General features: G+C 53.8%; 1 protein-coding gene across 3 annotated transcripts in view; it reads left to right on the forward strand.

The window, feature by feature from the left end:
- The window catches only part of SMG6 (SMG6 nonsense mediated mRNA decay factor), a 118,466-nt gene that overhangs the window by 36,592 nt on the left and 55,484 nt on the right, over positions 1-26,390 (forward strand). For all 3 annotated transcript variants that reach the window (XM_037374107.1, XM_037374092.1, XM_037374098.1), the window contains exons 11-12: positions 21,990-22,106; positions 22,632-22,803. In XM_037374107.1, coding sequence (XP_037230004.1) covers positions 21,990-22,106; positions 22,632-22,803 — 289 coding nt within the window. The remainder of the gene's footprint in view (positions 1-21,989; positions 22,107-22,631; positions 22,804-26,390) is intronic.

The raw sequence follows: 26,390 nt of genomic DNA on the forward strand, positions 1-26,390 counted from the left end.
TACATGGTGGAGACATGCAATTGCTGGAGTTTTTCCGTCATGGCATGTAGGTGACTACCAATGTTTTGCGCCATCCTGGGCTGGGGCGGGACCTTTGTAGGGTGGCCTGTTTAACAGTTTGGTGGCCATCTGCACAACCAGCTTACAGAGAAGTTTGGATCCCTTTATCCCAACCGCAAACACTCCAAGAATTTTAATTTTTTTTTAATTCTGTAATTTGGGGAAATAAAACTCTGGTTTCTGAAAAGACTAATTGAAGCCGTGCTTGCGGCAGGGGCATCTCAGTGAGTGGAGAGAGAGAAACCCCCTCCCAGCCCATCTGTGCCCAATTTACTCCGATCTGGCCTCTCTGAGGCTTTTTTTCTTTCTCTCTCTCTTTAATAATTTGTTTTATAATTCCTGGAATCAAACCCATCTCAGACACACTGTTTTATTTTACTGTATTATTGGATTATACTTCCTATAAATCACTGGATGTTATTCATAGGCCACCACCAGAATAACTTCCCCTCTCTCCCCCGACGGCCCCGCATTCCAAACAAGCGCACACCAAAGTGGGGGTGCAGCAGCGCGGGGCACCCTAGAGACACTTCCCGGAAATCCCAGCAAATTTGCCTGGCTGCGGGTGTGAAGCATCAGGCTGCAGCACCTGGATGCCTTCTGGCACTCTTGGGCCGGTCGCGTTGTGCCGTGTGGAGGTTGTTAGGAGGTCGGGCTTAGGTGGAAGTGGAGAGGGGAGGGGGCTGCCATATGTGCATCCTCAGCACATGTAGGGAATGAAGTTGCATCCCCCGGGGCCGAGCAGAGTCGGGGCACAGAGGCACAAGGAGGTTCTGGCCAAGCACACGGCTTTAGCTGCAGATTGGGAAAGTGGCTTGTGTTTCAGCCAGAGGGAAGTCATGGCAGGGCAGGGTGACCAGCCTGTAGGGCATCTGCTCTGCCAGGGCCGATGGGTGACGAGGAAGACCTGCTACTTGAGCAGCAGTCCCAGCCTGTGGGATGTGAGGAAGGTTCAAGAGGGGAGCCGGTGAGGCTGGGCTTTGGGTGGCAGCCCTCCTGGGTCTGCTGCCTTGAGCGGAACACGGTCAGGTTTTCTGTGCGAGATAGGGTTGGCTGGGAAACCTCGAAGGCTTATGCAGAAAGGGAGGATTCACATCCCACTCCCTGCAGCAAATTCAGAGCAGTGTCTGTTCCCTTTGCACTGCCACACTCGGAGCTGTGTAGAGTGGCCCAATACTGGACAGACCACTGGGTGCAGAGGTACTCTGCAAAGAACTGCTCTTACACGGTGAGTGTCTGCTAACTACAGCCTTTGCAAGGGTTTGCATGGTTCTGCTAGCTCCTTGAAGACCTGCTCCACATTCTGAGATGCTGATCTTGCCCAGGTCTTCTTGATAGACACAGCAAAGGATCCATAGGTTAGTGCAAATCAGCTGCAGCGTCTAAACAGGTGCAGAACTTTCCCCTTTTGCTTGTGTGTTCAGCACCCAAGCCTGGCTGGAGAGGATGCATCGAACCCAAAGGACACCCTGAAATCAGGCTGTGCTTTTGTAACCAGCAGCCTGCTCTGCTGCCATCTTGCCACTGTGCGCAGCTCTGTGCTGGATGGAGCGTGTTTCGCTTTGCTGACCGCAGCTGCTCTGGCTTGCAGGCTAAAGCGTGAACCCTTAAAATAACCCCGGAGATGTTGCAGAGGCTGGTGGCGTCTGCCCTCGACAGAACCTCATCTCTGACCATCTTCACGGTTCTTGTTTGGTTTCTGATGCTCGGACCCAGTTTGCTGGAAGGGCTAACTGCAGCATCAGAAACTAAGGCTCAGCGGAAGCATGTACCTCTCTTCTGCTGCAGCCACATCTCAATGGCTTCTCATGAAGCTCTAACCACATCTTGCATATTGGAGCAGACAAAAGGTGCTGGGACTCAAATGCAAGGGAGTCCAGCGCATCTGACTGAGTTTAAAAATAAAGCAGTGCTATGGACGACTGCCTTGGTTTGGTGAAGTTTTAAAATTAGGCACAAAAGAAAGCTTGATAAACCTCAGGCTGTAGATAGCAGAAGCGGCAATTTGATCTTTCACTGTCTGGGGAGCAAAACTGAGTCTTTTTCTCCTAATTCGCCTCTTTGCATGGTAAATATGCGCTTCACCAGCGTCCAGCTGGCACCTTTGAGCAGGCAGCTCTCTGGGCCACGACAGCTTTGGGCACAGCGACTGGGAGGCTGATGGAGATGTCTTATTGTAAAGCTGTGTCTTGGGGAGGCTGAGCATCTGTAGTCCTGTGCCCCACTGAGAGCAGAGCCCGAGGTCCCTCCACTTGCCTGGGGGACTTGGTTTTATAATGCGAACACAGCCCCCTTAATGCAAGGAGGATGGAGCTGAGCGGTTTTGCAGCTGGCTTTGTCAGGGCTGCTAGGGCTTCGGTTGTCATATAGCAAGCGTGGACTGAAATGTCTGTACCGAGGTAGGCAGCATGCACCTGGCGGTGTGCTGGTTCCCTCTGGGACTGGGTAGTGCTGTCTTTAGTGAGGTGATAAGACATAACGCTTCCCAAACCTGAAGTTTGGAAGAACTGGAGATTAAATTCATCCTTCCCCTCCCTTCACGTTGCTGCTCTTACTCGGTTCAGGTTTGAGTTGTCATCGGGAGAGGAAACCCACAGGAGGGCTGGCTGGTACTGGTGTCCATCCTTCGCTGGGCTGCCTGGCTTGCACAGGGGCTCTAGAGCGAGCAGGTGCTGAGGTGTCAGTGCCTGGGTAAAGGGCTCTTATGCTTAACCCGTTGTGGGTGATGTCTGCTGCTGGCTGTGTGCGGGCACAGCCCAGACCTCGGCCGTGTGAGTGGGATGAAGGGTTGAAATGGTGCAGTGGCAGATACCTGCATTGCTCGTCTTGGGAGCTGCATGGCTTCCTGTGCTGAGCTGCTTGCTCACACTGAGCCTCCTGAGGGACACGTGTCCGGAGGTGGCAGCTGACCCTCCAGAGTTTCTCCTCTGAGCAGTTGGGAGTGTTGGAGCCTGGCACAGTTGCCAGGAACTGTCTGCGCCTTTCCTTTCAGGGAAGGAAGCTGTCTCAGACTTGAGACATCAGCAAAGTTCAGGTAAAATACTTCTGGCCCAGACGTGTCTTCAGAGTCTCGCTCTTGGGCTCTTCAGGCTGGTGGCAGCGATGTTTAGACCAAAGTCTTCCTTTGCTTATTCCCCTCTGTTTCCTGTTTAAAAGGCAGATTGTCACATATTTGGGGATTTATTTACCGTAATTGGAGTTATTTTCCTGGCTGCTGGCTTCTGCCCTCTGATGCAAGATTCCTTAGCAAAATGTGTGTTCAGAAAGCCATGTGACTTTTTTTCCCCCTTGCCATAAGTGCCAGCAGGAGATGCAATAATCAACGCGCTGCAGGGAATTTCCACTTGCAGTTCAGGTTTCTGAAATCTAGACGTTGGCTTCGGAGGCAAAAGATTGAGCAGGGCTTTGTGGCAGGGAAGGGGAAGGTTTCCAGCGAAACAGAGTGCTTGCTGGTGTGTCAGACTCTCCAGTCCTGCCCTCCAACCCAAGTGCAGCAAAAGTCCCCGTCAAGTGGTGTCAGATGAGCTCACTGGGGGCTTCTGCCTGGTCTGCCTGTCACACAAACACATCCTTACGTCTGCTCTTGAAGCTGTTCCACCAAACACAGGGTGATACCGAGATCTCATTTCAGGGCAACAAATAAGAGGGGAGATGATTTGTAATCACAAAGCCCGAGTCTGCTTTACAGCCAAGCTTCGAGAACTTGAGCAGCAAGTCAGGACAGAGCCAGTGACAGGCGAGGTCAGGCTGGAGGGGCTTTCATGCTGTGGTGCCACCAAGGCACGGGCCAGCTCTGTGAACGCTGAAACAAACCCACTATTTTGATGAAGAAGCAGCGTCGCTGTGTAACATTAAAGGCAGGAAACGGAGTGCTGGCACAAAGTGTCTGTCCATCCTGCTGTAAATTGAGAAAGGAGGTACCTGAGGCAGCTGTCCTGGGGCTCTGCCTCACCCCTGCTTTGGTGGTGGGGAAAGAGGGGTGCCAGGGAGCTGGAATGGGGTTGCACCAGGTGCAGCAGCTTTAGATGTTTGCAGCGTGACAGGAAATCCTCTCGCTTTTAAAGAGATGTTTCTGACTCTTTAATGTGCGTTGCACCTTTGATTTCTTCGTGCATCTAAGCAACACCAAGTCAATTACTGTATTTTTGTTTAATTCTCTGAGAGAACATTGTATAATTAGGCTAATTATGGTGCTTTGTGAAGTTGTAAAACTCTTGATTGAGCTTGCGGGGCTGTTTTATAGCCTGCCAGGTGTAGGCAGGGAGGGCTGCCTGCCCCCGTGCCCTGTGCAGGTCTGGGTGCAGTGCCAGCTCGGTGAGGGGAGCTTCCTTCCTGGGGGCTGCTCTGGGGGCTCGTCCCCTGCCAGCTCCCTCCTGCCTCCATCTGCTTACGGGCTGCAGTCCCTCGGTGAATGGGATGCCTGGTGCTGGGTGGGCTTCAGCTGGGAGTGAGCACCACTGGGGGGCTTGTTGGGATCTCTTCTTGCCTTAAAGCTGAGATCAGGAATGGCAGCGCAGCCAAGGCTGTGTTTCTACTCTCAAGTGCATCTGCAACTAGGAGGTGATCCCACGTAAGTTTACATATGGAGATTTATTTTCCCTGATTAGGGTCTGCTGGGGGCTGCGTGTCCTGTGCAGCAGGTTCTTGTCAGCACAGCACCAGCTCTGCATGTGCTAAACATGCTAATTGATGATGATGAGGAAGATAAGGACTTCTTGAGTGTGACCAGGAGTCACCCTGGCTAACGTGATGCTCAGTCTGTCCAGCTTCACAGCCAGGATGGGCTGGGGCAGTTTAGCCCTGGCTGGGTGATGGCACTGAGGGTACACGGCCCTTTTCTAATCGAAGGGTCGTTTTTAACGCTGATTGATGTGGCTGTGGTTAATGTGACTGTAGGGCTGGCTCAGAGGTGACACAGAGAGGGAACGAGTGGTTTGTCTGTCGGTTGGCACAGGTCTCCAGCATGCGCTCTCAGGTCCTGCGGAGCGAGACAAGAGGCGGGTGGGAGCATGTCACCGCAGGGTGGGAGGGAGGTGCCTTGTAGGGATGGTTTCGGCCATGGGGTTTCTTCATTCCCCCTTCTGTCCCTCCCGGGAGCGTCTGGTCCCCTGACCCTGCCTCGGTGAGCTCCTGGTGCTTCTGCGCCGAGCAGGGGAGCCTTGCCTGAGCAGTGCCTGCTCTCTGGGGTGATGGCACGGAGACGGAGCAGGGAACAAGCATAAACCCTTCAGAGCGGGGCCGAGGAGCCGGGGTCTGACAGGACCTCATGCCTGGTGCTGGGAGCAGGGCTCATCCCGCCCGGGGGGGCCCATAACACATGCGGGGCCGTGGCGGGGAGCGGCGAAACGCGGGCTCGTGCATCTTTAAAAGCAGGCGCAGCGGAAGTGATGCTCTCGGGCCCATCTGTGCGGGGAGCGGGAGACGCACCCCAGCTGGTGCGAGGCCCTGGCAGCCCCGGGAGTTGCCGTCTGTTGGGGTTTACTGCTGTCTATGTTGAAACACGGCTTGGGAAGGAGGGGGATTGGTGGCACGGTGCCATTCCCGGTTCGCCTGGCCTTCTCGTTCCTCTCTCCTCCTCCTCCTCCCCGCTCCCTCCAATGCTTTAAAGTCACATTTCCAGGCCAGACATAGAATTAATCTCTGGGCACTTCACATTGCTGGCAGCGCAAAGCAGGATGTGGGATCTTTTTTTCTCTCTCTCTGCGTCTTGGCTGACTTTTTTACCTCTCGAAGAATTTGGAAGGGCCGTGAGATTCCCCCCGCCCCCCCTCGCCTCAGTGCCGTGCAGTTTTTCAGCACGCTGATCACCCTGCTGTGGCTTCACCCTAATAGATTTCATATGCTGACACAGTTGACATCAGTACCAAACTATTTTACATGTGATCTGGTGTATTTCCTGAGGAAATCTGCAAGATATTTATTAAGAACTAATAAAATAAACCTCTCCATGAGCTTTTAGGTAGTTTTCAATTTTTCATGTCTCTCTCGTTTCCTCTTATCAATGAGTTTCTATTTTCTCCCTCCTCTCTGACCATTGCAAAAGGAAACAAAAATAAATGTTTTAAACCATTCCTGAATGGACACTGGGAATACTTCTGTAGTGATGTATTAGCAAAGTCGTATTTTTAGTGCTGTATTGTCAGGACTAAAAATATCCCGCTTCAGTGCATCCTTTTTATAGGGCTTTGTGTGTGTATGTGTGCGCTGAATGTTGTACAAGTTTGCACCAGTGTGTAAAGGTCTGTCTTTGTACTACTGCAGTGTTGCCTCCCCATCACAGCTGGACTCCATTAGGCCTTGAAAATTAAAGTAATCCTGGTTAAGAAAGGAGAAAAAAAAAAACCCAACCAACAACTTAATCAATCTCGCAGAGCCGCGTTTCCCCAGCCGAGCCTGGATACCTGCATGGCAGCCCCGCTTTGAAAGACTCCAGCGGCTCAGGCTTGCGTGGGCCGGTGGTTTTGCTGCTGTGTTCTGCCACGGAGGGTGTTCCCGGCGTGTGCTGGCTGGAGAGCAGCGGCTCCGCTTTCCTCGCTGTGGTGCAGAGTGGCGGGGCGAAGGACGAGCTCGCTATTGCAGTCGCCCCGTGGGTTCCTGCTCATTTTTCATGCCCAGGAAGCCCTTGGGGGCTGCGCTGTGCTGGCAGGCGGGAGTGTGGGTGTAGCTGGGAGCGGGCTGGATACTTCGCGTTTTCAGAGGAACTTTCTACCTTTCTGCTATTTCTGTCTGCTTCGATTAACTGTGTGATGGAGAGAGCCAAAGGTGGGGGCTGGGCTGAGAAGCTGCCTCCCCTCTGCCCCCCGCAGCCAGCGTGGGGGGACCCCCGCTCCGAGGGCTGCTCCCCCGAGCTGTGATGGGAGGCGACTCGCTCTCGCTGCCGCGCACGGTTGATGCAGCTGTTTCCAAATATAATTTGTTGGCTGCTTGGCGTCCGCAGATACTCAGCGCAGCGCTGCGGCCGTTGCTTTGGCCCCCAGGAACAGCCTTGCGTCACAGGTAGTGGGTGCTGCGACTGACGGGGGACCTGACGGCCAGCCCCGGAGCACCATGCGCATGGCATGCAGCGTTTTATGAACTGATGCGTCTCACGCTCCAGCCAGGCGCAAGCGCTCCCCCTTCGCCCGCCCCTCCGGCGGCTTGTCTCCTCTGAGTCACTCGCTGCTTTACTCGCGGGTGCCTTGCTTTACTGTCTGCTGCCGTCTGGAGAGCCGCAGCCTTTCAGTTTCCTGTAGAGCAGTTCAGCGAAAGCAGTAATTAGGGCCCGTAAAAATTTATTTTATTAGCATGAAGTGTTGGTGGGTAATTGGCCATAATTTGAACCCAGCCAGATTGGAGATTAATAAAAAAAAAAAAATAAAAAAAAATCACAGAGATCTTTTTACCAGAAACACCAGGGCTGTTACTTGCAAACCCTTCCCGAGGCGGGTGGGATGGGGTGGGCTGGGCTGGGATGGGATGGGATGGCAGCTGCTGCGGAGAGGGCGGCCGGCAGCGAGTGCCTGTGCTGTACCCGTCCTTGAGGGTGTTTGACACTGGCATGGGAAGAAAGGAAACCTTGTTTTCCAAGAACTCTGCTCTTTCTCAGCTTGATAAGCATTTAAAATAAAAGCTGCACAATTGGAATTGGCAGAGCATCCTCATTCTTTTGTCTGTCTGTTTATTTTTTTCCCCTCATCCCTCGACATGTGTGCTACAGCCCAGGGTTACTACACCCCGCAGAACCACAGGCCTGTAGCTCTGCAGGCGCGCGTGGAGCTCTGCCCACCCCCAGCCTGGCTCTTTGAAGCCTGGCAGAGCAGCAGAGATCCGGCTCCATCCCCGGTCGGGCCCTGACCCTGGCAGCCTCCTGATGTCCAGGGCACTGAAGTATTTGGCAAAATGTCTGTTTTCAGCCCCTTTTGGTTCCCCCTTTGCTTGTGGGACAGCAAACCCAGGGCTCTGCTTGGAGCTGCAGTGGTGGCTTTGGACTCAGGCTGTGACTGTGCTATACAGACCCGATCGCTTTGGTATTTATAGACTTCGTTAGAGTAGCTTGAACGCGGCCAACGCATCAGAGCGGGAGCGGTCTGACTGCCGAAGCCTGCATCCTGCGCGCTCCTTGCGACGGCTGGTGTCAGCGATTGGAGAATTAACTGCTCCACTCAGGGAGTAAGGAAGAGCCAAGCCCCTGCACACATGTCACGCTCGGTTACTGCTGGTTGAATCAGACCAGGGAGTTACTTCAGGTTACTAGTCCTGGGTGTTGCTTTGGTGGAAGGGATAGGGGTGTTACTTCAGGTTAGTAGTGCTTGTTTTTTGCTTGGCAGCCTGGGCTGGAACCTGGTGTAACTGTTTCCCAAAGAATATTTTTGGTTTTAAAACTGAAGGTCAGCAGTTCGCAAGTGCTGCACTTGCAGCCAACTCTGTGGTTCGCCTTGTGCCACCGGGCCAGCAGCACTTGAAATCCTGATCAATTGATCTGCAACAATATGAAACCACGAAGGGTGACTGCCAGTTAAAACTCCCCGTCTCGCCCCGTTTTCCCCACCCAAAGTGTCTTTCTGCCCGTATCCCCTTTCTTGCTGCCTGTCTCCCTCCCTCCCTTTCGGCTGTGTATTGGAGTTTTTGTCTATCTTTTTCCATCTCTCTGTCTCTTTTCATAACAGTTTTTAATAATGTTTTAGTTAGTTCCAGCCTTTTCCCTCAATGGATCCCATTGGAAAATGCATTTGAAAGGAAACAGTTATACACTTCCCTTCCTTTGAAACTCTGTTGGCACCTTTTCCAGTGCAGTAAACCATACAACATGGATTTTCAAAGTTTCCAAACACAGACATGCTGGCGTTAAATTTATGAAAAAATATTTTATTCGGCTGTATAGTAACTATGAGTCTCTGAGCTGCTGGTCACAGTGAAATCGAAGCTCGCTTTGGAACTGCAACAGGTTTTCAAATCTCTGCAGGAAACCTAGCGGCGCTGGCTGTATAGGAGCCTGCAGCTCCCTCGTGCCCTCCTGGCAGAGGATGCAGCAGCCAAGGAAAGGGGTGCTGGGGCACCCCAGGGCCGAGCCCACCACCCTCGGTGCAGCCTTTCCCTGCGGATAGCTCTGCTGGGAACGGTGCAGCAACAGTAGCTGCAGGGAACTTCACAGTCATGCCAATCCTGTCTCAAATCACAGGGGAAAAGAGGAATTTGGCATGAAACTGTAATGTCTTGTGCTTGTTAATGAGTGTAGAAGGTTGAGGCTTTTCAGTTACTGAGTCCCGTGGCGGGGGCGTTCAATAGCCAGTGTGAGTGTGCGCGTGCTGCAGTCTGCACGGGGGTTTGGGACCTGAGGCTCCGGCTGCATGTAAGTTGTTGGAGCACTGAGATCATATTTTCTAATATTGGGGCTCGGATGTTAAGCTTCCTGGAATGGTTTCCCTGCGTGCTGTGGGTTTGTGCCTGTGGTCTCAGCCCTTCCCGTAGGGAATTGCTCACTTGACACCTGAGAACCTCCCTTTGTGTGGCACCACTCAGAGCAGATTTTTTTTCCAAATTTCCACAGAAGACCATGGCCCCCGTTCACCGTGAGAGGTCGGGTGGGTGGATCTGGTCTTATCCTTTGCAAGGACCATTGTGAGTGGTTGTTTGCAAACAGAGCGAACCTCGAAACCTGTGCTCAGCAGCACTTCCGTGTGCTTGAGGTGTGGTGTAATGCAGATAAGGCCTCCTGTGATAGACGAGATGATGACGTGGCAAAGAGATCCTGGGCTCAGTTTTCCTGTTGTCCTTTTGCTTGTAAAATTCCTTTCCCTCCACACGGGAGTTTTCCAGAGAAGTTGCTGATTAAGTGTTACCATCATGCTCGGTGCTGCATGGAGCACAGGAAAAGCTAGATAATTCAGGTCCAACTAATAGGACAGCGTAAACACACTGGCTTCTGTTTTAAAGCATCTCAGGTTAGGATGTCTTTCTGTGTGGTATCTCTAACAGTAAAGATGGGGCAGGACAGAGTGGGGAACTGAGCTTAAGGAAAATAACAGGTTTTCCAATTTCTTGACTGTTCACCTGGAGATACAGGGGATAGAGTTCTCCTAAAAACAGTCCTCCAGGAACTGCCTTTGTTCCTCCTCAAAGCAGAGGTGCCCAGTGTCTGCAAATTTCATCCCCTCTGTGTCACCATGGCCAGCCAGCAGGTGAGGAACACACAAATACTGACCACGTGCATTGGGAGGAGTTAAGGTGACTTCTGGATCCTTCTGGAAGTTCAGGACCCAGGCAAAGATACAGTTCTCCAGATTAGCGCCGAGCCATCTTAATCCCCAAAACGTCACCGTGTTGTGCAGCTGTGTCCTGCAGCCATACTGAACGCACACCCGTTTTAGCACATCGGAAGGCTCTGCAGGAGGGTCTCCACTGACTCTTAATTTTCTGCATTGACTGAAAGTGGTAACTTGAGGGAAGAAAAAGTGATATGTCATTAGGACTACCTTATAATAAGTAAGTGTGATGGCGTGAACTTGAACTTGCATAGATGGCTTTAAGTCTGGGCTCTTGACCTTTGAGCGCTCGACTTTGTGTTTATGTAATGGGTTTTGTATGTGTAATTCCCATCGTTTTTAGAAAAGCGAGCTCCCCCGTGGAACCACACTGACCTCATCTGGGTTCCTTGGCTGGCACATAAATCTAGATTCACCACACAGCCTCTGCTGTGGCAGGAACACTGGACACGCAGGGCTGTTACCCTCCGTTCCGCACCAGGCGCTGGGGAGAGCAGCCACTGATGGTACCAGCAGAGCAGCGTGGGGACCTGGAGAAGGGGCTACTACGCTGTCACCTATCTTGTGCTGCTTCGGCCCCCTTTTCTACCTGCCTTTCTAGTGTCTCACCTGGCTAGGTTTCTTCTTCCCGCGTCTGTCCAAGCAGATGAGCCAGCTGCTGCTTCAGTTGGAGCGGCACGTGAGAGCTGTCTGATGAGCACCCAGATTTCCATAGCCCCCCCGCCTTGGCAAAGCAGGGGTGGACAGAGGTGGCAGAAGGCATGCCCAGACCCTGCCGCCGTCCCTGCCAAACTTCTGGTTCCTGCTCCAAAGTGTGAAGGTGCTAGGGATTTTGCTGAAATGGTCTAAGAATTTTTAACTTGAGAAGAACAATATATTTTCCCTAACCTCATTCTGGCAAATGGCTGAACCTTTGTAGATGAAATTTTCCCAATAAATTTAGTTTGAAGCTTTTGGCATGAAGGATTGCAGCCTAAATGGTTAAAGTTTGGCGAAGTTCTTAGGGACTAAAACCAGGGTCTTATGATGGAAAGTGTTAGGTAAGCTTCTCTGTAGGCACAGCAGCTGGGCTGTGCTCCTCTTGAAGGGCTGGCCGGGTGCTGGGGGTGCCACTGGCATCAGCCGGGGAAGCTGGACGGACTGAGCAGGCGCGGGAGGTGGCCAGGGGCTGGAGCAGGAGGTGAGGAGGCAGTTCAGGCCTGCAGGCATCCGATGAGGACCCTGGGATTTACTGCCTCCCTGGAATTGGGGGGGGGGGGGGGGGGGCACGTGGGTTTCGCTTTATGTTTTGGCATTTGCTTTGCAAACTGACACACTGGCGCTCTGGTCCCTCAGGAAGCTGTAAAAAGAAGAGCAGCAAACGAGTGAATGTGTTGAAACGGAAGCTCCGCACTTTGCTGTTCCTGCCCCATCAAAGGCTGCTCTCTCTGAATGCGCCTGTCTGCAGGCACTTTCTCTCATTAACTTTACTCCAGGCTTGAAGTGCTCACCAAGGTTCACACCAGAGGAGGCATGTTCCAGGCTGTCTGTTTGCATTTGCCGCCAAAGACATGCCCACCTCCAGCATGGGGGGGGGGGGGGCGGGGGGAGGGTGGTGGAAAAGGCTGCCTTTTATTTGCTGTGATTGTCCTGGTAAAACTTCACTTGGGGCTGGAGTAAATCTCTTGGGAAGCCCTGTTCACACCTCCTCCCCCGTTGTAAATAACATCTGACACAATTATGGTTGGGCGCATGCAGCTCCTGGGTGGGATGCTAGTAGCAGCTTGCCATGCCTGCTGCGTAGCACCGAGCCGGGCTCCCCTGGCAGCATACTCCCCTGAGTACATGCACCGAGGAGCCTGCTTTCCTCGCTGGTCCTTTTGGGATGAGGCTCAGGGCTCTGGCTGTGCAGCTGGCTTCTTCCAAGGAGGGCTGACAGATTGTGCAGACAGAGGATGGGCTGTCAGGGGTTTTCTTGTATCGGGCTGCATCATCCTGCCTCACCGCAGTGCCCCTGACACCTTTTAATGTCGCCATCATCCACATTGTTTCTTCCTTTGGTACAGTGTGCCCTGTTTCATCTGATGCCCTCCGCACGTACTGAGCCCTGCTCGCCTTTGGGCCCTTTAGCCCTTGCAGCCGCATCAATCCCATCCTGCTTGTGCATCTTATAGCAAATATTCCCTGCGCAGCAAGAGACAGCTGGTGCCAGGCTGGTCTGGAGCTATATATACATGCTGATGAGCTGGCTTACCAGCTTGGAGGGACATACTTTCATACGAGCTAGCCAGGAGTTATGTACATTTGGGTTTGCCAGCCTTTTAGCTGCCAGACAGGTCAAATTCGTGTTGCTGTCAGTTGTTGGCAGCAGAAACAGTGGCTCTGGGGATTGCGCAGAGCCTTGAGGCTAGTGAGGATTTTGTTCTGCCTGTGTCGTAAGTCCTAGCATCAGCTCACCCGCTTGGAGCGGCTGTGGTGAAGACAGTGCTGAGAAATAATAGTTTCTCTAGTCATCCTCCAGGCTTTGCCAGTGTGGGTGAGACTAGATGCCTTTGCCCCAGCTATGATGATCTGGGAGTGTCTCAGTATGAATGTGACTAGTGAAATCTGGGATGTATGTGCCTCCCCGAGCAGAAAGAATGTTCCTGACACTGCATAGGGTGTTTCGTATCCAAAACTGACTCCTGCAGCCTTGCTGGGGCCAGGGGTGCAGAGCAGGATCCTGGCCCCGCCAGCTGGGTCAGGCACCCCAAGTGCGGAGGGAAAGCTCCAAAGTGCTGCTTAGTGCAAGTGGAAATGGCTTCAATCTGTGTTTTGACTGATGGGTCTTTTCAGGAAATTTCTGAGAATAACATTTCTAAAAATGGCTGCTTCTTTCCACTGATATTTCCTGGAAAAGGCTGCAGTTAATTTTAAACCACTATCCTTTTCCCTTTTCAAGTGGAAATGGCTCTGTGCTTGTCCTCAGGGCTAATGTCATTCTTTCTGCCCTAGCCTGGGTTGCGTGGTGGGGAGGGGCAGTGTGCCACTGCCCTGACCTCCTCTTCCAGGACCTGTTGGGTTTCCAGAGCTGCAGAAATTGGGGTGTTGGGGGCAATCTGTGCACATGTCTGCTCTCCCTGTTCAAATGAATAACTGTCTCTCCCTGGGTCACTTCACAATGATGTTTTTTGTCAGTGACTCCTGGCCAGTCCCGAGTAGACAAGAAAGCCGTCTCTAAAGTCATTCCCTAAACAGAGCCTAAAGCTCTGTTTGTCAGTGTCAGGAAGGATATACTGAGCTGGTGGTTGTTGCACCTCAGGTGCAAGGATCCAGCCCTGTGCATGGATGCTAGGCTTGGGGATGGTCAGAGCTGGAGGCGAGCTCCCGGATCAGCTGGAGGGAGCTGGCAGCACAGAGCTGTCCTGGGCAGGCAGCCCCTTCGTGACAGGCAGAGCACGGCTTCCCCTGTGGCTCTGGGGCAGGCTTGCTGCTTCGGGTGGGAATATGTCATTAATTTTTATACCTTCCCCTGTAAACCATCGACCCTTTTTATGATGTCATGAGGGATTCCTTAATTTTGCAGCTGCTTCCTGGTTACGTCAGAGAAGAGCCTCCCGTCCTAGAGCCCAGCGCTGCAGTCCAGAACGGCTGGAAACAAATGAAGTGTTGAATATCTAATGGCTTCCACAGGGAGAGCTGCTCCATCCTCCCCAGGCCCCCGGCATTCCTCACCTCCTAGGCCTCCCTCCTTCCCTCCCTCGGACAAAACCGGGTTTCAGCATGAAGCAGAGGGAGCCGAGGGCTTCTGGGCGGTCCCAGCTGCTTTGGGAACACGTGCAGCGAGCTCCCCAGTGCTGCTGCGTGTCTGGGCGCTGCAGCTGAGACAACCCCTGCCTCTCCATGGGGAGAGGTTGGTATGGGGAGGTGGACTGGGGGCATGCAGGTTATTACTGCAATCCAGAGTTGCTTTGGGAGGGATTCAGCCCTGTGTGCTGCAGGTGGTGGTGTTCAGCTGAGCTGCAGGGCTGTGCATTGTTCTGGGAAGGCTGGGGCTGCCATCGTGTCTGCTGCCTGCAAATGCAGAGTCAGGGAGCATCTTTCCAGGAAAGCTGCCCATCATTCCCAGGCTCTTTGCAGGGTATTAGCCAGGGCTGAGCAAGTGCCTCCAGGTTCGCAGGCTCTTTCTGGAGCAGTTGAGTGCGTGTGTGACTCGCCAGTGCCCATGACTCACTGGTCCTCTGTGAGGGGTGTTGGGGAAATGCCCTGCAGCTGTGAGTATCCCACTTGCTTTGCTGCTTTATATTCCGGTCGGCTGTGTGCGGTCTCCACCATGGGCAGGCGGCGGTGGGACCAGCTGCCTGGGCCGGCAGCGCAGCTCTCCTTACCCGCATCCTGCAAACAGTCCCATCCCAGTGGGCTGCCCTATAGCCCTGCCAACACTGCGTCTGGCGGAGAGTGACTCACAGGGAAAACACTTGTGTCTGAGCGGTAAGAGAGCAAACGAATTGCCTTCAGGTGGTGTCAGCTTGGAGGTGACCAGACTCTGTCTTCTTCCCCGCAGGGCAGCAGCCGGCTGGTGAATCAGTTGTCTGTGGTGCTGAGCTGCTGACATACCAGCCGGGTGCCTTAGGCACAGCTCGCCCGCAGCCCCACACTCTTCAAGCTCCTCCACCTCCTGTGTCCCCTGGCCAGCCCATTATGTCAGTCCTCGGGACTGTGCCCAGAGACCTGTTCGTTCCTTTGATTGCATTCACATTGGGTCCTTTACCTTGTCACTGAGGAAGCTGGGTTCAACTGTTGCTCCTGGGGAGCAAAGCACATCCCTGCTGCTCTCTCTGCCTGCGCTGGGGCCACCTGCTGCCAGCGCTGCTCCAGGCTTCCCGGACTGGAGCCGCAGCTCAGGTTAGAACGGGGAGGCCAGCATGGAAACTGTCTCGCTGGAGTCCTCCTGACCCTTGGCTAGGGCAGTCTAGTTGCCTGAATCAAAGGAATCTGGTCTCCTTCGAGACTCTAACGCTTGTTGGCTGGTGTTGTTTTAACTGTAAAAGATTCAGCATTCCTTGTGTTGTGTTAGCTGGGATGGATGTAGGAGCATGTCTGCTGCTTGCTTGTGAGCTCGGGGGTTGCCGTGGCTCGCTTCCACCGCTGCCTAGAGCATGCTCGGAGCGGAGCAGCTGGGAGCCCTCACTTCCAGCCCCCCTGCCCCGTTCCTACGAGTGCCCCCCTGGCCGAGGCCACGTGGCCTGTGCTTGCTCTGCCCTGATTGTCCCTCGCAGGATTTCCTTCAGCACATGGCACTCGAGCAGCCGCGAGAAGCTTCCTCCAGCAAATCCCTCTCCTCGGAGGTGGCTGTCCCTTGCATCGCCTGCCCTTTTCCCATTCCCATTTCCTGTGGCTGGTTGCGTTGCCCTAATAGAGGTTTGGCATTGCTGTTTTGCACACCCTAGTGGGAGAGGGGATGTGTTTATCACTTTTCCTGGAGATTATCTGTTTAAGCACTCTCTGACAGTTACAATAACAAGGGCAGCGCGTTGTGTTTCCCAGCAAAAGGACACTCGCTGCTGAAAGATGTATAGCACTAATTAGAAATACATAACATCCGGCCACATGGCAGCCTTCTCCCGGCCGCTCCATTTCCTGAGCTCAGACGACTTTGACGACAGTTGGTTTATGTTTTCCATGAATATAACCTTCTCAGAGAAACAGAAATTTCTCCCCGTTACAAAAGTCCCCTTTCTCGCCGTCTCTCTCTCTCCCCCCTCCCGATGCCCCCTTTCCACTGTGAAGCAGGTAGATTTATGACTGAAGAAAGCCTGGGTTGGATTCTGCTGCCGGCTGAGTCGGAGCAGAGCTCGCAGCCCCTGCGTGGATGCAGCTGAGAGCCCAGGTAGATGCTTGCAGAGGGCGCTGCGGCAGCTGTGCTGGCCGACCCACCCCGCTCCCCCGGCTCTCTGCAAAGGAAACTGCCTCCTGGTAGAAAAACTGCTCTCCGTGCACACCAGTACCCAGCTGGAGAAGAACCCTTTTCTGTGTGCCAAGAAGAAACAGGAGGACTCTTCTGCAGCTCAGAGGGTTTTTGTGATCTTCAGAAAAACGGCCTGTCCCTGGTTCCCGGTTGCTTTTCCTCTCTGCGCGCAGTCTGATGCTCACCAGCTCCCATTTTTTCCACCCCATCCCCTCTCCCTCCTCTCGCTGTTAGGCTTTGCTTCACAGCAGATAGCCTGGGCGCCGCTGGGGGAGTCTGGGTCCAATCTCCAGCTCGCAGCAAGCAGCAGTGACTAGTACAAGGACATTTTTTCGGAGGTCCCCGCATGCTGGATGGGAGCAGGGCAGTTCTGCTGTGTGTAATGCATGTTAGGTGTAAGGGAGGTAGGAAGATGGAGCATGCTCAGGGAAGTGAAATCTTAGAAGGTTTTAGCTGCTGAAATGAATTCCTATTGAATATGGAAAAACTGCTGTATTTCAGATGTTTATAGCTTGGCCAAGTGTGGACAGATTTCTAGTAGGACAGGAAAACTCTCTGTTAAAAAGGTTATTCTGCAGCAAAATTTCAGATCCCCTTTCCAGGATTTGCAGTTGCTAGATTAGCTCAAGGAAGAGGTTGTAAGTGTTTTTTTTCTAACAGGGGTAAGCCACTGTCTTGTTTCCTAGCCTTATTCTCACAAGTAGCCGAACTGTTTTGGCTGAAGATTTCCGGAAGAATTCGGGCTGAGACAGGCACCCAGCATGGAAACTTAAGCTCTGATAGTTAATGCCTGAGCCAACTGGAAAAAGGGTCTTATAAGTGGCTAGTATCAGGCAAGCTTCATAACATGGTGCTCAAAACTCTCCCTGCAAAAAAGACTGTCAGAGCTCACGTCCTGCTGACCAGTCCAGCATCTGGAGCCCTAACCTCCACGGGGGGGTGGGGGTTGCAGCGGGCTGCAGGGCTCTCGCTTATTTTTCTGGTGCAAAAAGAGAGATCTTCGAGGCAAATTCAGCCTGTGAAGTGTGGGGTAATGCAAATTACCCAGCCTGTTGTTTCAGGCTGCAAAGTGTTTGATGACATTCCTGCTTTAACTGCCTGCTCCTTTCTAGCCCTGTGCAGTGTTGCACGTACCTTAGAGTTTTGCTGGCGTAGTTGATGTGGGGCTACAAGTGACTGAGAAATGGATCCAGCCTAAGAAAGCTCCCAGAAGGTGGGTTTTTAGGCCAGCTCAGCTTCCTGCCGTGACTACAGCGTGGCTCCACGGGCTGTGTGTAGGTACAGCAGATGGTGGTGCTGCGTGCGACAAGGGTATGGGCTTACCCCGAGTTAGGCTCGGCTGCAAGTGCTAAAACCCTGACCTGAGTTTGTGGTTTAACAAGCAGTTACTTAGGCAGCAGTGCCAGCTTTACCCACCCTCCTCTTCCCCCACACAGCACCTTTGATGGTGATGGCACAGCTGAAAGGTGACATTTCTAACCCTGATAAGCTGCGTGATTCTGGTTCACAGGGTGGCTGCGCAGGCGAGAGCTGAGAGGTGATGTGGTGGCAGGAGCTGTCAAACTGATACTGGCATTAACAGGGACCTTTGCCTGGTTGCAGGGGGAGAAGGTGGAGGGGGTTGGTTGTGGTGGTTGGTGCACAACCTGGTGTTGGGCTGGATGTTTTCCTGCAGGGTGTCACTGCTGTGGCTGCTGGTGGCACAGAGGAGCCACATCTCTGACAACCTTGGGGCCCGTGGTGTTGTAGCATCTTCTTTTGTGTGTGATTTCTGTCCGTAGTCTGCCTGACCACCTCCGCACCGTGCCCCAGCTGTGTGGCATGGCTGGGTCTGAGTATAGGAGGGTTATCTGATCACAGCCTGATTTGGGGTTTCAGGGGAGGAAGTGGAGGCTGGGCTTGTGGCAGCTTTAACTGATGAGATGCCATCGATGCCACCTGAAAGTGTCTCTGGCACCAAGCTTTCGGTGACTGCCTGTGGACCTGGCGATTTAGTTCTGCTTCACCTGCACCAGCTGAGCTGTGGATCTGGGGAAACAGATATGGGAATTAGAGGGTTTGCCCTGACCTGGGCAGTCAGGGTGTCTTTGCCTGCTCTTGCTGGTCTGTGGCAGCTAGTGTCCCCAAGTTGTACTAAGCACTGTTCAACTGCAGGGACAGGAATCACCAAAGTGTCACTCTGGCTTCCAAGAACATCTCTTTCCATGAAGTTGGTGTCTAAATGCATGGTGCATTACCAGCAGCACAGACCATTGCTCAGCTCAGAGGTAATGATGCCCTGTGGGCTCCAGAGCAGATTTATTGCTCCAACACTCCTTTCAGTATATCTTCTACAAGATATTTTTCCTTTAGTGCCAGAGTAGGCTCAGACACTTCGTGCTGGGGGTGAGAGACCTTGCTGGGGGTTCAGAGAGCTAGTTTCCCTACTGCCCATCACTCCGAACACCCACAGGTTTCTGTCTAAACACCTCCCTTTCATGAGCATTTGATTGTACCCTCATCTTGGCTGTCTTCTGTGGCATGGGGGGGGTTAGCCTGCAGCCCCACAGCCTCTACATCACGTGGTTGTGACCACTGGCTCCAGGCTCCCAGCTCAGTGAAAGCCAAGGCTCTCTGCCTCCCAAGGAAAGTGGTGAAAAGGCACAAAGAGAAAGTTTCTCCTGATTTATGGTACTTACCTCTTTCATCCGACAATTAAGCTCTTAAGAGCCTTTGCTGGTAGGGCTGGGAACTGGAGTGCTGGTATATGTTCAAGGGTCTTGAACAAGCACCCACCTGGACACTTGTCGTTCCTTGCCAGGTTGTTGGGCTGAAGGAGCCTCTTCGAAATGAGGCTGACAAGCTTGGCCGGGAAATGAACTTCCAGGGCCAGGGGAGTTTTGTGTAATTTAATGATGAGATGACAACACTCACAGTAGCTGAGCTGGAACAGTGGGGAAACAACCCTTAAATTTGGGTGTCCTGTGCCTCTTACCTGTACAGTGGGAAGCATCACAGGCTGTACTGGGGCTGAGCATCGTTGTGGTACATCAAAGCACTGTGGCTTTATGTAAACTGGCTGTGAGCAGGTGGGAGCATGGTTCACATGTGTAGCGATATGAGATGTTTGATGGAGCTGTGGCTGTAGTGCTCAGCTTGAGTGAGTGGGTTGCAGATGGCGGTACCTGCAACAGCTTATGGGCAAAAAACATTATTACTGTTTTTTAGTTGTTCAGTGTTGTATGGGGAGCTTGTAGCCTGTCACAAGAGCTGCTGGTGGCAATGGGAAGAGCTGAGGCTGCAGCACCAAGCCTGGCCATGGTCACCACCGAGCATTGCTCCAGCGCTTGGAGCCAATCTCTGACATACAGTCAGGGCTGTGCAGTGCTGATGATCCTCAGCATCATGAAAGCCTTTAAGTTTTGCCTTTCTTGGAGGGAGAGGACTTAGCTTTTGTACCAGCCCAGATTGGGGGTGACTGTGCGTCTGGCTTGAGCACAGTGCCCAGAGTCCTGGGGTGCTGGCTGAAATGCCCAGAGCTTTTCACCCACATGAGGACTCACCAGACTCACATGTGGCAGCACGATGGCCGTGGTCTTGTCTTGTGCCCGCTCAAGAAGTGAAGAGTCCAGCATCTTGCCCGAGTGCGGGAGGAGGGAGCGCTGGGAAGACAACTGTAATTTCTTGAACTGGACTGTGTCCAGAGCACTGGGACTAACACTCTTAATTGTGGGAAAGGCTTCATGAAAGAGATTTACTGTCCCAGAGTGGTCACATCTTGAGTTTTATGTTTCCTCCAAAAGTTGACAGCCCCTGTAGTACAGCACTTCCTACCATTGCTCTGCAGCACCAGCTCAGCCCTGGCTCCAGGAACAGAGCACCCTTCCTTGGCTACCAGCTCCCGCTGGTGCCACCTTGGGTTACCCTCAGTGGTCTCCCCACTGGGTGCTGAACTCATGGGTAGCTGTAAGAGCTGGACAAAATCAAGCCTACAAATCTTCCTCCCATTTTTTCCTGTATTTTCTAGGTGTGTTTTAGTCTTTTTCTGGTTGTTTTTAACCTCCCCCCGCACTGCTCTGAAATAATTTGCACTTAAAACCCCAATGTTTGCTCTCTGCACCTTAGGTGTTTTGCTAGCCCTGGCCAAAACAGGGTCTCAATGTCTTGCTTTAATCCTCTTGCCCTTTGCTCAAAATCCCTGGTCTGCCACATCAGGGGAGTTCAGCTTCCAACACCTCCTCCTTGCCCACATGCAGCTGATGCCGACTGCAGTGGAGGTCCTTGAGAGCTGGGCTCCGCAGGGGCTCTCCCTCCCCATTCTGACACTGGGGCTTTGCTCACACGGGCACCGGTTTGGAGTCAGTACCTGCACGTTTGCATTCACTGGGCAAGTCCTTTGCCTGGCTTGTAGCAGCTTTTCTGACGGTGGCTGCCTGTCAGCAGGGTGAGGGCTGGAAGCCCTGGTCCTGCAGCAGGTGATGCACCAGCCGGTGAGGAGCAGCCTGCACAGAGCAAACGGTACAGACTGGTAGGAGACCCCTGAGCGGTGTGGATGCGTCCCACCCCGGGCTGGGAGGAAACCCCTGAGCGGTGTGGATGCATCCCACCCTGGGCTGGTAGGAGACCCCTGAGCGGTGTGGATGCATCCCACCCCGGGCTGGGAGGAGACCCCTGAGCGGTGTGGATGCATCCCACCCCGGGCTGGGAGGAGACCCCTGAGCGGTGTGGATGCATCCCACCCCGGGCTGGGAGGAGACCCCTGAGCGGTGTGGATGCATCCCACCCCGGGCTGGGAGGAGACCCCTGAGCGGTGTGGATGCATCCCACCCCGGGCTGGGAGGAGACCCCTGAGCGGTGTGGATGCATCCCACCCCGGGCTGGGAGGAAACCCCTGAGCGGTGTGGATGAATCCCATCCCGCTGGGCAGCGGCTCTGCTCCCTCCCGCAGCACTTCCCTGGGGAAGCCCCCAGCCAGCCACTCCCCTCACATCTCGAGGGAGGATGTAAATTGGGGGCAGAGGGGATTTGGAGGGCAGAGGCTGCCCCTAAGGCTTAAAAGCCTTCTGCGAGCAGGCAGCGCAGTGCCTGAGCAAGCGCGGGCAGCCTGGCATGCCCCGTGGTGCTCTCGGCATCGCTCAGTGTAACCCACGCCCGGCTCCAGGCAGTTCCCTCGAGCCAGCTCCCTGCTGCTCTCAGCAGCCTCAGAAGTGGTTTCTGGCTGGGTGTAGATGTGCCCGGGGGGTTTGCTCTCACTCCCAGCCGGCTCTGTTTGGAAGAGCTGTGGTGGTATGGCATCTACTTGAGTAACAGTTTCAATTAAGCTCTCTTGACAAGCTGTTGTGTGACTGGTGAACTAATGGGAGGAGCCCCCTCCTCAGCTGCTGAGGTTTAAACTCCAGCAGGGACAAAGATCAAACATGCAGCTAATTACCCTTTTAACACTTAAACATATCTCCCTCCTTCAGGGGAAGGCATCAGCTCCAAGCAGCAGCTTCTGTGCTGGGAGGCCTGAGTGCTGGCTCGGGCTGGCTCAACACGTGAGGTGAGGTTGGGCATGACATGGGCAGTGCAACTGCAGCCCCTTCCTGCTCTGGAGTGGCCACTCGCCACCTTTTTTCCTCTCTATGTGGAGTAATTGGGTCCAGGACAAGTGTGAGCTGGGGAATTGCCCACCCCTGCAGAGTTCCGTGTCCCATGCTGGAAGCAGAAAGGGAGGCTGCAAAGGCGAAGCAAGATGGAGCATCTGACCTTGCTCCCCACTGAACCCTCTCTCTGTCTCCTAGAGTGTGTCTCTGAAGACTGCCGCTCTGTCATCCAGGAACAGGCCACGGCCCTAGGGCTCTCCATGTTCGCACTCTTGGTGAGGCGGTGCAGCAGCCTGCTGAGAGAATGCGTGCAAGGTAAGGGGTTACTGGCAGGATCCATGCAGCTGCCTACGAAGCAGCCTGGTGGGGTTCAAGCCCTCATTCCCTGCTATTTTGTACACCCCTTTCCCTCTGCTGGGACCCTTGGATTCTCCCCCAGCATCCCAAGCTCTGCCCAGGTTATGGCTGGATCAGCTGGCCAGAAAGCCCCTGATGTGTGCAGGCCAAAACATTTGGAAGAAAGGAATGGACTCTGGACATGTTTTCTGCTGGCTATTGGGAAACTTCCCAAAACTGGGACCTCGGAATCCTATCTTTATGACTGGTGCAGTGGCACTCCACTGTCCTCAATCAAAGGGATCACAGATGTCCTGGCTTTCCCCTTAGACCAGTCTGTGTAGGGAGAACAGACGTGTCTTTGTGCTTGCTGTGAGTTGTGGCTGTTCCCTTGTGGGTCCAAGGCTGGGATGTTGGGATCCGTGTCATGCACCCCCAGTCCCTGCCTGAGCCTGGCTCCTGGCTGCAGTGAGCTGCCTCAGCTCTACTGTCTTGTATTTGCAGTTCAGCCACGAGAGGTGGAGCAGGAGGATGATGAGGAGGACGACATCAAGGTCTCTGCCTTGCCCCAAGACCTGAAGGAGCTGCTCCCCAGTGTGAAGGTCTGGTCGGACTGGATGCTTGGCCACCCAGACACCTGGAATCCTCCTCCAACCTCTCTCGAGCTCCCCAAACAGTACGTGCATCCTCTGGTCTGTCTTCTGGTGTCTGCTCCCTCCCTGATCCTTGTGCCACCTTTCCCCCTTGCTCATGCTTACTCCTGGCTGCGGGGCTCTGACCTGAGCACCCAGAAGAGGCTCACTGCACAGGGGATGTTTGGGGGGGCACTCGTCACCCTTGGTGATGCTGACTTCTTCACTGATGCTTGGGTAGAGCTGAAGTATCTCTGAGGGGGCCTGGCAGGTGCCCTTTGCTTCTGTGTGTGTTAGAAGACGGCCCATGAGCCGGGTTTTTATCTTCTGCTTAGGATGTACATCTGCTTTTGTTGGGATACGTCTCTTTTACGTGCTCTGCTGGCCCAGCCAGCTGAACAGGCAGGGCCTTCCTCTCTGCAAGAGGGAAGTCCGTTTCCAGCATAAGCATTTCGTTGCCTTTTTTTGACTGAATCAGGCCAGCCCAGCCTGCCCAAGGTTGGCCTGGAGCAGCTTGCTTGCTCGCAGAGCTCCAAAAGTCGCCTCCCTTCTTCTTGCTGCTTCAGAAACAGCTTGTGTCTACCCCTGCAATGCACAAAAGGGTTAATTTTCTAAACTGGTCGATTTCAACCCATTAGTCCATAATGCGGACTAGGCAATTTGCATATTTTTGGACAGAAAATCGAGTGAAGGGGCCAAGTATGGAGTATGCGAAACAGTGTCTGAGCATGCTCTGTAGCTGCTTTCCCGCAGGATTTTCCATCTGCCTCCGGTACTCCGGATCCAGAGCCTGAAATCACGTCTTATTGTTAATCCAAAGGAGCCAGAACCCAGGGTGATGGGAAGGCGCATTAAGAGTAATCCAGCAAAGTGGCTTAACCATTAATGGGTCCCCACTCCGTGCGTCAGGTCCAGTCCTGCTCTACTAGTTTATTGCCTCTTACTCCAGTTCTTTTTCATTTGGCTGAGGAAATGGAAATCTCACACAGGAAGTTCTGGGCCTCATTTTGTGGAGATGGAGTCTGTTTTCTGTTTGTCGGCTGCTCGGTGTGGGACCGCTGCCTGCTCATGTGAACTGCTGCCCATCTTTGGGCAGGAACTCAAACTGGGATCTATCACGTGAGCCTGCGTGCACCAATCCCCCCTTCCCCTTGCGCTGCCTGCGCAGGGAGCCGCTGAGCCCTTGGCGACGGGCAGCTTCAAGATGGAATTTCTGATTGGGTTCGTGCAGCCAGCGCTCAGCGCCTTCCCTGGGACGAGCTGCCTCCCCCCACTGTGGGGCATGGGGCAGCATCCCCCCGGGGTTGCTGGAGCAGGTGCAGGCTCCTGCTTGCCCACTGGGGTGGGAGAAGGCAGTGGTGGCAGCCTGCCCCGGAGCACGGCAGTGCGTGGCTCTTTGGGGAGCAGTGGGCATGGGTTGGGTGGCTCTACTACACAAGGTCTTGGTCTGCTCGGTGGAGGAATGAGGGTCTTTGTCTTGTAGCAGAGGTCCAACTGACTCCCCACCTTGCCCTCTCCATGGAGGGTGGCTGAGCAGCTCCTCTTGTCCCACCATGCCCATACTCTGGGGCATGGGCAGCCTTCCCCAGCTGGCTCCCAGCTCCTCCAGCCTGGTGCTCTTTGGCTTAATGCAGAGCATCTGTCTTACCCACAGTGAGGAGACTGGCTGCGCTTTCAGCCCAGACCTCTTGTGCGGATGGGTGTTGGTGGTCTGGGGCTCTGCGACAGCAGTGGCTCCGCTTCCCTGGAGGTGTGGGTAGTGATGAATAGCAGGGAGCCAGCTCCGCTCTTGGGCACGACCTGGGACTTGCAACCTTTTCCCTGGAGGTAGGAAAGGAAAAGGGGAGCACTGGGTTAGTGTTTCAGCTCTCTATTGACACAAGCCTGCTGACTGGCCTGGGGCTGTTCAGTAACCAGGTAGAGTCACCAAGGCTGGAGGTTTAGATAGGAGCAGCTTCAAAGAAGTTTAGAAGTAAAACATGGGTCAGAGCAGCAGGCGTGTTGGAGTAAGCCAAGGTTTATGGGCAGGGTGAGCCCAAGAGTGAGGAGAGCATGCAAGGAGCAAGCACAGATGCCAAGTTGTAGAACTCGGTGAGGGGCTTGTGCTGTTTCATGTGTGTGCTCTGTGCCCCAGCGGTGGTGGGACATGCCGTGAGGCCCCCACCAGTGCCAATGGAGAAGCTGGCTGGACACACTGAAACCGCCTCCCAGAGCTCTGCAGCCGTTGCTTTCATTGCCCCTTGTGATGGTGCGGGCACAGAAAAGGGATGGTAAAAAAAACCACAAACTGAAGCACAGAAGCACCCTGCAGGGATGCCATGAGCGTGCTAAAGCTTCTGGAAAAAACAGGCCCTGTACCCACCTGGCAGCCCACTAGGAGCAAAGGCCTGGCCCAGAGCTTGCATCAAAGTGCAGCTCGTCCGGGGCCAGTGCTGCTGCCAGAATGACGGCCTGGGCTCGGGGCCAGCAGGGCAGCTTGTCAAGACTCCGCCAGAGCCTAGGGCTCGGGCTGCCGGGGCTATACGTCCTGAGGCCTCTGCTCACACTGCATTCGCCGTGTTCAGGATCACTCGTTCTTAGTAAAGGAGAGAGCTGGGGGACTTTGAGAACGTCTAAACTCAGCCCAGCTGTGGCAGTTGGTTTATTGCTTTCAGCTGGTACTTGAACCCGGGTCCTGGTCTTGGAGTCTTTCCCAGGTTTAATCCCCGGAGCTTTCTCTGCAGCTGTATGACACTGTGCTGACCCCGAATGAGGATAGGAAAATAGAAACGGTGCCAAGCCAGAGTCTCTTTTTCATTTGGAGTCTGGCTGTCTGCCCATGACCAGGGTTACATAATGGGAAACATAGCTGGGGCTCTGGAGAGCCCGCGTTTCACCACGCTGCCCAGACCTTCGCGTTCTGATGCTATATATCTTCCTAATTGTAGCTCGGATGCATTTATCACACTGCTGGATTTGAGTCCTTACAATAAAAAAAAAAAAAAAACCACCCCAAAAAAATAAAACCCACACCAAATTCCTCAGCTCGCTGCTTTCCCCCTTGGACAGAGGCGGAGGGAAAGGTGTGAGGGGTGAGCACTGCTGAAATCCAGCATGTGGCTGCGAGCCTTGCGGGAGTGGGCTCTGTAGAGTGGGATGGGAAGCTCAGGAGGCTGCGTCTTCAGGGTCCTTTTTTTGGCAAGGGCTTGGGAATGAACCCCAGCTCCTGGTGGGCATCCTCTCCCTACCTGGGGGCTCAGTAGTCCTGAATTCAAGCCAAATGAGAAGCTACACCTTTCCCCAAAACCACTGTCCTTGGTCTAGCACACTCATCCAGCTTTTAGCCACACCTGCACGGTCACCATGGCTCAGGGGATGCACTGGGATGTGTTTTCAGGCCAGAAGGCCATAGAGAGGTGACAGGCTGCTTAGATTCCTCTCTTGGGGCTGCTGTGTGTATTTGAGAGGTTGAGGTGTCCTTCCCATCTACCAGTTTGGGAGAGGGGCTCAGTGAGCTTTCTGTGGCTCTTTTTCTCCCATTTCCAGAATAGGAACTAAACCTGACCGTGGACATCTCTGCTTAAGAGCAGCAGTGTCCTGTGGCTCAGAGATTGTGTGTCTGGACTAGTTGTTGCCAGGTCTTCTAGCAGCA

This window comes from Falco rusticolus, chromosome 1 (genome assembly GCF_015220075.1).
Source record: "Falco rusticolus isolate bFalRus1 chromosome 1, bFalRus1.pri, whole genome shotgun sequence".
Taxonomy (NCBI): domain Eukaryota; kingdom Metazoa; phylum Chordata; class Aves; order Falconiformes; family Falconidae; genus Falco; species Falco rusticolus.